The sequence below is a fragment of the Myotis lucifugus genome, unplaced genomic scaffold (genome assembly GCF_000147115.1).
Source record: "Myotis lucifugus unplaced genomic scaffold, Myoluc2.0 scaffold_7, whole genome shotgun sequence".
NCBI classification, from domain to species: Eukaryota; Metazoa; Chordata; class Mammalia; order Chiroptera; family Vespertilionidae; genus Myotis; species Myotis lucifugus.
The window spans coordinates 4,008,265-4,019,321 of record NW_005871055.1 but is presented as its reverse complement, the minus strand read 5'-3'; the positions used below and the strand labels follow the sequence as shown (position 1 = coordinate 4,019,321).

The 11,057-nt window shown below is 46.7% G+C and overlaps 1 protein-coding gene across 1 annotated transcript in view; it reads right to left on the bottom strand.

The window, feature by feature from the left end:
- The window catches only part of DNAJC15 (DnaJ heat shock protein family (Hsp40) member C15), an 80,479-nt gene extending 73,622 nt beyond the window's left edge, over nucleotides 1-6,857 (bottom strand). The window contains exon 1 of the mRNA XM_006083511.3: nucleotides 6,707-6,857. Within this exon, the coding sequence (XP_006083573.1) occupies nucleotides 6,707-6,811 (105 nt within the window). The 5' untranslated portion in view covers nucleotides 6,812-6,857. The remainder of the gene's footprint in view (nucleotides 1-6,706) is intronic.
- Nucleotides 6,858-11,057: the final 4,200 nt, after the last annotated feature.

The following is an 11,057-nucleotide window of genomic DNA, read 5'->3' as shown; positions in this document are numbered from 1 at the left end:
GTTCATTTCCAAATTATGCTTCAGTTCTACATACTTCAGATATTGGCACCATGTGTTAAGCTAAAAATATATTAATTTAGTTATCACTTACTTTATTATTGTTTTACTAGAGGCCCGGTGCACAAAAAAATTGTGCACTGGCGGGGGGGGGGGTCCCCCAGCCCGGCCTGTGCCCTCTCACAGTCTGGGACCCCTCGGGAGATAACGACCTGCTGGCTAGGCCCGCTCCCGGGTGGCAGAGGGCAGGCCCAATCCCTAGGTGCAGCCCCTGGTTGGGCTCAGAGCAGGGCCGATTGGGGAGTTGGGGCGCCGCCCCCTGTCATGCAAAGAGCAGGGCGGATCGGGAGGTTGTGATGCCACCCCCAGTCACGCTCAGGGTAGGGCCAATTGGGGGGTCGGGGCACTGCCCCCTGTCACACTCAAGGCAGGGTCTATGGGGAGGTTGCGGCGCCACCCCCTGTGATGCACAGAGCAGGGCCAATCAGGGGGTTGGGGCTCCATACCCTGTCATGCACAGAGCAGGGCGGATCAGGGGGTTGGAGAGCTCCCCCCTGTCACGCACAGAGCAGGGCGGATCAGGGGGTTGGGGAGCTCCCCTCTGTCACGCACAGAGTAGGGCCGATGGGGAGTTGGGGCACTGACCCCTGTCACACACAGAGCAGGACGGATCAGGGGCTTGGGGCACCACCCCCTGTCACCCACAGAGCAGGGCCGATCAGGGGGTTGGGGCGCTGCTGCTGTCACCCTCAGGGCAGGGCTGATGGGGAGGTTGCGGCTCTACCCCATCACAGAGCAGGGCCCATGGCGGGGTTGGGGCGCCTCCCCTGTCACACACAGAGCAGGGCCAATCCCGGTGTTGGGGAGCTCCCCCCTATTAGGCACAGAGCAGGGCCGATCAGGGGGTTGGGGCGCCTTCCCCTGTCATGAACAGAGCAGGGTGAATAGGGAGGTTGTGGCCCCGCCCCCTGTCACACATAGAGCCACAGGGCGATCAGGGGGTTTGGGCGCTGCCCCCTGTCATGCTGCTCCAGGGGCCAGGAGGCCTCGCGGCTCCTCTGATCCCAGGCCGGGAGGTCTCGCGGCTCCGCTTGACACCGGGGCAGTGAGGCCTCACGGCTTCGCTGATCCCGGTGCCAGGAGGCCTTGTGGCTCTGCTGATCCCGGTGCTGGGAGGCATATTACCCTTTTACTATATAGGATAGAGGCCTGGTGCACGGGTGGGGGCCGGCTGGTTTGCCCTGAAGGGTGTCCCGGATCAGGGTGGGGGTCCTCACTGGGGTGCCTGGCCAGCCTGGATGAGGGGATGATGGCTGTTTGCCGCTGGTCACACCCCCTTCAGGGTGGGGATCCCCACTGGGGTGCCTGGCCAGCCTGGATGAGAGGATGATGGCTGTTTGCATCTGGTCACACCCCCTTCATGGTGGGGGTCCCCACTGGGGTGCCTGGCCAGCCTGAGGGGCTGATGGCTGTTTGCATCTGGTCACACCCCCTTCAGGGTGGGGGTCCCCACTGGGGTGCCTGGCCAGTCTGGGTGAGGGGATGATGGCTGTTTGCATCTGGTCACACCCTCTTCAGGGTGGGGGTCCCCACTGGGGTGCCTGGCAAGTCTGGCTGAGGGGCTGAGGGCCGTTTTCAGGCTGGCGGGTGACTGAAGCTCCCAACCGCTCCTTTTTTTCTTTTTTTCTTTTTTATTCTGGGCCAGCTTTAGCTCTGAGGCCTCGGCTGCTGAAAGCAGGTTTCTGGCCTTTGTTTACCTTCTGTATTTGATACAATGTTGCGGTCCGGCTGGCTGAAGCCCGGCTGACTAAAGCAGGTTTCTAGGGTTTTGTTTAGCTTCTATATTTGCAACATAGTTGCTTAGAGTTGCAGCTGAGAGGCCAGCAAGTCAGGCGGGGAACATTGGAGTCCGCAGTCACTGGAGCAAGCAAGCCTCCCTGTTCGCTTCAGTGCATGGCTGCCGGCCGCCATCTTGGCTGACAGTTAATTTGCATATCGCCCTGATTAGCCAATGGGAAGGGTAGTGGATGTACGGCTAATTACCATGTTTCTCTTTAATTAGATAGGAGAATAATTTTGATACAAGAAATACTATAAGTAAAAAATTGTATGACCTTATGAGGAAATACATTGGTTAAAATAATTTAATTCTACTAGGAAAAGGGAACTAGAGTAAGGGAAAACTTTGCATCAAAAAAAAAGAATTGGAGCCCTGGCTGGTGTGGCTCAGTAGGTTGGACATCCTAGTGCACTCTGCACCAAAAAGATCACCAGTTCAATGCCCAGATTGAGAGTTCCATCCCAGTCATGGTTGCATGCAGGAGGCAACCGATTGATGTCTCCCTGTCATATCCATGTTTCTCTCTCTCCCTCTCTCTCTCTCTCTCTCTCTCTCTCTCTCTCTCTCTCTCTAAAACATCAATAAAAACATTTTTTAAAAATGAATAGGAGTTTGCCAGGCAAAGTTTCAAACAGAGGAGAAAACTATAAATCACAACAGAGGATAAAGTACAGTATAGAGCAGTGATGGCGAACCTTTTGAGCTCGGCATGTCAGCATTTTGAAAAACCCTAACTTAACTCTGGTGCCGTGTTACATATAGAAATTTTTTGATATTTGCAACCATAGTAAAACAAAGACTTATATTTTTGATATTTATTTTATATATTTAAATGCCATTTAACAAAGAAAAATCAACCAAAAAAATGAGTTCACGTGTCACCTCTGACACGCATGTCATAAGTTCACCATCACTGGTATAGAGGATGGAAAATAGGGCTGGATACACTTTTGGGGGTCAGTTCATGAAAAGTCCAGTAACTTTGAACCATGATAAAATTATAAAAAGGGATGGTACCATTATAAGGTCTATATTATGAAAAAACTAGGAGCCCAGCGCGTGAAATCACACAGCGCCGCCCACCCACCTCCAGCCCTGCCTTGACACCCGAACCTGTCCACACAGCGCTCCAGCACACCTTGGCCCAGGCCCCACCTCTCCCCCCCGCCCCTTCTGACCTTCTCTGGCAACTTCAGGCACGCCCCGCAGCCCCTCCCAGTCGCCTCGGGCCTGGTCCTGCCTTCTTCAGGGAACCTCTCCTGTTTCCGCCCTGTCTCAAGAGCAACACGGTGACTCCCCCCCAACATGGCCCCGGAAGAGAATGTGGAAGCCTCCTGCTGCTGCGCTGTGCTCCTTCCCCTGGGAAGTGGACCATGGGCACTCAGAGTGCGAGTGTGGGTGGCAAAGGACTAGTGAGGGGAGTACTATGGGCTCTCACCCCTGCCCTCCCCGGCACGGAATGGTCCCACCTCCTTGGGGCGCCTCCCTGCTTCTGCCCCGTCTCTGGAGCAACGCCCAGTTAATATAATGGTCTGGTCCTTACCCATTAGGGCATCCCCAAAATTAGCATATTAGCTCTTTATTAGTATAGATAACTGATGGCAGTGTGTAGATTAAAAAGGGTAACATATCAGAAGCAGAGAGACTAATTTTTAAGGCTACTATAGTAGGCTAGGGGAGAGATGATAAAGGCTAACAGAACAATAGTGAGAAGGGAGGGAGAAGGAAATAACACAAACCAGGATAAGTGGCTGATGAACTGAATGTTGGAAGGAAAAGAGAAGTGGAGTTGAGTATGGCATTATTCAAGATAAGAAAATCAGCATGTTTTTGGCAAGAAGTTATGAGTTACATTTTAGATAAGCTGAAGTTTGTATTTTGAATTTATAAACTCCATTCACTGAAGAAATAGTTCTCTTCATTCCTTCCCATTCCAGAATAACTGGAAATTGAACAACAAACAAATTTTCTGTCCATGATGCTTACATTTTAACCTCCATTTACGATATAAAAAACAGCAAGAAAAAAACAAATTTAAAAATATGGATAGACAATACATAATCCATGTGATTTCTTCAAAGGGAAGACTCCAGGTATGTTAAATATGTTTTAAATCAACTTGGAATTGAAAAATAATAGAAGTGGTCTCTTTTTTTCGGTAATGAATACTTGATAATTTATGTGTTTGATAGGTTTTAGCCAGATGTATCAGGTTTGCTCATACTGAAATACATGTGTGGCTAATTTTCTTATACATTACACTATCCCAGCAATTTTTCAACCTTTTTTCATTTCATGGCACACATAAACTAATTACTGAAATTCTTCGGCAGACCAAATATATATATTTTTGGCAATCAGACAAAAAAAATAGGTATACGTTTGATTCATTCACACCACTGGCTGTTGTTGTATTGGCTGTTGTCATTTTTTTATCTGACAGCCTAAGGTAAAAGAGGTCAGCAGTAACCCTGACTAAGTAGTCAGTTATCATATGTTTTAAAAATTCTTGCAGCACACTGGTTGAAAATCACTGCATTATCCTAACAACACTAGGAGTTACATTATTCAGGAAAGTACTGGAAACTAAAAGGCTAACACTCATACAAACTGAGTTTTGTTCAAACTGTTTTAAAAATTGATGATATTCTTTTTTGGTTGTTAATCCTCACTTGAGGATATTTTTCCTTTTTTTTTTTTTAAGAGAGAATGGAAGGGAGGGGAAGATACAGAGAGAAATATCGATGTGAGAGAGACACATTGATTAGTTGAGGGAATCGAGCCGCAATGGAATCAAACCCATGACCCTTCAGTCTGTGGGCTGACGCTCTATCCACTGAGCCAAACCAGCTAGGGCGATGATATTCTTTTTAATCTTAAAGTGTCTGTCCTACTTTTCTATGAGAACTAGCTTTGCTAAAGCAAAGTTTTCACATGACTTCTAATTATTAAACAATTAATTATAAGTTACTATTTTATTCAAGGTACTACACAGGTATTTTTGCCAACATTTTTATCTTTTTAATCTCTTAAGCAGGCTAATAAACATTAATTCCTAGTTCCTAAAGAGAAGCTTACTTGAGAAAAAGTTATTTGACATCTACTTCTGCAGATACATAGTTCAAAAACTTTACATTGCACCTTTTTTGAAAATGGCCTAAAAATTTTTCTCTAACTCCTTGAAAAACATACTCTTTTCTACTGGTTCCTAAAAGATTATTGAATATGTCCCACACCTAGGTCATTTATTCTTTCTTAACACTTACCTTTGTCAATTCCCCATTACTTTCAGTACTTCCAAATTCCCCAAAGTTATTATTATCAACGCTCTTACCTTCTACCTCATCATTGGTCAATGCTTGGACCAATGGTTCTCAACAGAAGCATAACAGGCCTTGAGGGACATTTTGACAATTTGTGGACCTTTTGGTTGTCACAATAATTTGGGTAGGAGGGAAGACACTTGGTGGACGGGGAACTATTGGTCCTAGAAATCCTAGTATGCATGAGACAACCCTGCACAACAAAACTGTCTTCATCCCCCCAAATTGTAAGGCTCTACTGGAGATTAATTTGGCGAGATCGATCACTGTGGGCTGGAGTAGCAGGGAATGTGGTGTGGAAAAGGGCTAAAACAGCCATGTTTCCGCACTTTCCCCCTCGAATCCATTCATCTTACACACAGACCTTTACAATGGCCCCACCTATCACCAGTTTGCTTAAAACTCAGCAAAACGGCACCACTGCCCTCAGAATACCCCAGCTCTTCCAGGTGGTTTAGCAGATGCTTCCGATGTTCTGGCCCCCAATGACCTTCAGGAACTGCAGGAGTCAGTAAGGTGCCACTAGCCACCTGTGAGCGCTTGCAGGGTGGGCAGCCCACACGGAGGTGTCCTGTTCGTGTAAAATCCCGCTGGGTTTTAGACAGCATATATCTGTATCTATAATGTCAGTAACAATTCTTTATGTCGATCACACGCTAAAGTAGTATTGTGGCTGTACTGCATTAACTAAAATACACTGTTAAATTAAATTCACCTGTTTCTTTTTACTTTTTTCAATACAGAAAACTTAAAACCACATGAGACTGGCAGCATGCTGCTCTTGCGCGATTCCTTTTCCCGGCTCCACATTTCGGCCTGAATAAACCGCCTGCAGCGCCCGAGCCCTTTCTCCGGCCTGCAACTTTGTAGATACACTGCTCGTGCCACAAACACTTTCGTCTTCCCTTCGCTGAGCGACCTGCTCCCCATCCTCCATCCTGGTGCTGAACTGTTGCTTCCCTTCCCTGAGCAGCCCTTCCTGACCTCGCCCCCCGCCCCCATCACCTGGGGTCCCCGATGTGAGGCAGCGAACCCCCCCTAAGCACTCGCAGGGCTGCGTCTCCAAAGGCCCCTTCCGGTCGGTGTCCCCGAGACTAGAAGCTCCCAGAGGCAGTGGTTCTCAACCTTCCCAATGCCGCGACCCTTTAATACAGTTCCTCATGTTGTGGTGACCCCCAATTTCATTGTTACAAATTGAACATAATTAAAGCATAGTGATTAATCACAACAACAATATGTAATTATATATGTGTTTTCCGATGGTCTTAGGCGACCCCTGTGAAAGGGTCGTTCGACCCCCAAAGGGGTCGTGACCCACAGGTTGAGAACCGCTGCGAGGAGACAGACATTCTCTCAACACGCCTAGTTTCGGCGCCAGGCCCAGCGGGTCACCGATTAGCGGAGGGGCAGAGATGGAGAACGAATGCCGGCAGCGGGGTTCGCGGGGAAGGAGGTTCGCAGAGGTGAGGCGGGGACTAGGGGGGACCCGGGGTTGCTGCCGGGCCGTCCGGGGCCGGAGAGAGGCGGGAGCGCCGGCAGGACTCACCAGGCCCCGGTCGATGTCCGCGTCAGGCCGTTTGGTCGAGGGCGGCGAGTACTCGGCGTGGCGGATGTCCTCGCCGGCGGGGGCGACGCCGCCGAAGGCAGCCATGGTGTTGCGCCCAGGGAGACGGGACGCCGGGCGCCGCCTACGGGGCGCCGCAGGGACAAACTAGTGAGCGCGCGGCTCCGCGGGTTTAGGCGAGGCCGGGCCTCTACGCAGGCGGAGGAGGGTGGGTCACCAGGAGATCTGGTTCTCACCCAGGCGCTGGCCAACTTGTTCCATTACAGCCAAGAGTCAGACTCAGAGCTGAGTCCCCTGGGACATGGAGCACGTTTTGTAAGTTTCAGATTCAGGGATCCAAAGCCCACACGAGGCCTCCCCAAGCAGCGCCAAGGGCCAGGGTTTAATCATTTGAGCTGATGTTGGTCTCATCAAACTGCAGTGCCTGCAGGTTCCGGACCCACACCGGACCCTTCTTCCTACCCCGGACTACTGATCAGACTTCGGTTTGATGACACAATTCTCCAATGCATGAAAGCAATATTAGAGGCAATTTGTCTCCCCCATATGAATGACTATTTTTTAAATGAGATTGCAAAGAATAAATCTCACTCCCCACAAATGGTTTTGTGCTGACTTGGATATAGGAAGACCCACCTTATTATTAATTTTTAAGTCAAGCCTTTTTGAGCTAAAATTAACCAACAAATGAAGCCTGTATACTGTTTTCCAACTCCTGTACCGACTTGGCAGGATTTTTGCCCTTTATACCCATTGCAAAAGCAGCTTACAAGAAGAGAAATCTTTCTTTTTTCTATTCCTGAATTTTAAGTTTGAGGGTCTGCTAACTTATTCATTTCGTTACTATTATTAGCAAGCCCAATAAGTTAGGGCCTATAAGAATTTACAGTCTCATAAGGAAAATAACACTGACACAGAGTAATAGCAATACATGCCAGAACATGAGCACATGCATTATACAGAGTATAAAGAAAACTGGACTAGGAGAATGGGAGAGATCTGAGTCTAGTGTATTTTTTTTTCTAGGCTTGTTCCTTGAGCATTCCCATTAACCTCTTCAAATTTCTCCTTATCTGTGGAAAGTGAGGAACATTTGTTCAATAGTTTGACTCAGGGAAATTATAAGGATAAAATGTACAAAATATGTGGAAGTAATTTGTCCTATTGTGCAATGTACTTATGAAGAGTGTCACTACTACAGTGCTATTGGCTTTTATGGGAGGAAATGGCCTCTTTTAACCAGGGTCATCTGAAAAGGTTTGCTGGAGACTTAGCCATTGAGATAATGGCTAAGGGGTAACATGCAGCCGGTGTGGCTCAGTGGTTGAAGGTGGGCCTGTGAACAAGGAGGTCACTGTTCGATTCCCGGTCAGGACACTGGCCTGGGTTGGAGGCTTGATCCCAGTAGGGGATGTGCAGGAGGCAGCCGATCAATGTTTCTACTTCTCTCTCCACCATTCATCTCTCTGAAATCAATAAAATAATAATAATAATAATAATGCCATACAGACACCCACTATCTAAAAAGAAGAAGAAGAAGAAGAAGAAGAAGAAGAAGAAGAAGAAGAAGAAGAGATAACATGTTTTTAGATGGAAATTATAGTTGAAAAGAAATTTAGGAGGTGGTATGTAGGACTGGGTGAAAAGCACTCATCAAGACTCTTCAGAGGGAAGGAATTGGTATGTGCAAATTGCCAGTTATAAACAGTCACAGGGATGTAGACTACAGCATAGGGAATGTAGTCAATAATATTGTAATAACTATATATGGTGTCAGATGGATACTAGACTTATCAGGGTGATCACTTCATAAGTGATATAAATGTTGTATACCTGTACATGTTGTATCCTTTATTATCCATTCATTCATTTATTCAATAAGTATTTATTGAGCACCTGTTAGGTATCAGGCACTATTCTAGGCATAGGGCCTAAGTGTCAAGAACCCAAACAAGATTTCTGATTCTTTGTGAGAGGAGTTAGAAACAGGGTTAGGCAGACAGGGTTAGGGGTAAAAGAAAGAAGGAAATATAGATGTGACCATTGGATCAAACTAAAACTAAAGGAATGCTGGTCTTGCAAAAAGACAGAATGCCACAAGAATGCTTATCTTGCAGGTACAGAAGGTTACAAGAAGTAGGGGTGGAAGAAGAAAAAAGTGTGGACATAACTGCACGGTCAAGGAGGGCCCAGCTCCAAACCACAAGAATATTTATCTTGCAGGTGCAGGATGTTGCAAGAGATGGGGCAAGAGAAAAGGAAAAGAGCCCCTCCTCTTTCCCCCTCGGAAAGAGAAGGTGGGTTTTGAAATGGTTGCTAGGCAAGAAAGGTAGAAGAAGCCAGTCAAAGAATTACATAGGTAGACAAACAGTGGACTCAGCGGGGATATATATATATATATATATATATATCTCCACCTCTGTGTGCCTCAGCTTCCTTCTCAGTAAAGTTAGAGAAAATAACAACACCTCCATTTTGAGAATTAAGTGAGTTTACTTTTGTAGAGCTGTTAGAATAGTGTTGGATACCTAGTAAGTTCTACAAAAGTGTTAGTTACTATTTTCTTTATATTACCTCTTTCACCTATTTGTTTCCATGTATATTTTCTCCTTGCTGCCCCCCACAACAGTTGTGTTTGTCTTACCTTTGAAATGATACAATTCAATTAAACATTACATAGTGATCTACATATATAAAACCCTACTATGCAAAAAACAAACAAACAACCGGTCACCATGACGTGCACTGACCACCAGGGGCCACACACGGAACATGGCAGGCATCAGCAGCAGCAGGCAGAAGAGTGCAGAACATGGCAGGCGTTGGAGCAGGTGAGTGGGGGCGCCAGACCAAGGCGGGGTGCCGGTCACTGTCGTTGGGACAAGTGTCTGGTGGCTACTGAAAATTCTTTGCTCCCGCACGCCACCGTCCCACCTGGCGCTCGCACCTGCTGCGGGTGCTGGCCCCGCTCACACCCACTGCTGGTGCCGGGCACCAGCCCCAATCACTCGGGGCCATCAGCGGGTGCGAGTGGTGGCTGCCAGCCCTGATCGTCCCTCAGGGCTTCTCCACCTCCCCCTGTTCCTGAGGGGCGAGTGGGCCGGCACCATCAGCACATGGGTGGGGCGGCGGGAGCGGGGCTGCCAGCAGACAGGGGACTGGGGGCCGCAGCGGGAGGGGCCGGGTTGGGGCACAGAGGATGGGCCGAGACCCACCCCTGTGCCCACTGCAGCCTTGCAGCCCACAATTCCTTTCAAGGTGCACGAATTCATGCACTGGGCCCCTAGTAAAGTATAAGTGTGGGGGAGATTATGAAAATGAAATTAAATGTTTTGAAATGACTTGATAAAAGCAAAATTTTTTTTAAAGCTGTCAAATGGTGAACATGGGAAAAGAATCATAAAAACTGAGTGTGATTCTATACTGTTTACTTTTAAAATGTCTTGTTCCCCCTTTATTTTAAACAAACATTTAGAGGTTAGATTATTACTGAAAAAAATTCGAGGCAGAATGAATCAGAGGACACACACCAAAATAAAAGGCTCTTGGCCCTGCAGATATGCATAGATTCCATGAATAGCTATCTTGTATGTTTTTGTGGTATTAAAATTTCATAGGGGGCAGGGAAGATGGTGTCATTAGAAAAATGTCTAACAAAACTCCTTAGGGTAGATGATAAAAACAAAAGTTTATGTGATGTTTAAAAAATAATGTTTAAAGTATGTATTATGATTCCAGTTTTAATTGTTTTTTTGTTTTGTTTTCTTTTGTTTTTATTAATCCACAAACACTATCCTGGTCTGGTCAGAAAAGAGAGCACTACTGTATGACAAAGTGCAGAGGCACAAAGGAGAAGGGGCCTGAAAAGACCCAGGAAGGAGTCAGAGAAGATTGTACTCAAGTTGACCATGGCAGGATGAATACAAATTTGCTGGATTGGTAAGAATGAGGTAGGCTTGGGGGAACAAGTATGAGAAATCATTGTATGTAAACAGGACTACCAGTAATTCAGTTTTACTAAAGTTTAAAGTATAAAGAAGACAATAAGGTTGGATAAGGGTAAACAGATAACCAGACAAAGGCCAGATATTGAACAGCTTTATTTAATAAGCAAAGGCACTTAGAATTTATCCTATAGATGAAGGCAAGACATTAAAAAATGTCAAATGTGATAGTGACATGATCAGATCTACATTCTAGGAAGGTCATTCTGGTAGTGAAATGGGAGTGATGGGCCAAAACTAAAGAAGGATCAGTAAGAAAGTTATTGCAATTCTCAGTGTGACCAGAATGAAGGGGTCCATTTACCTGCATGTATCAAAGCCCAATAATA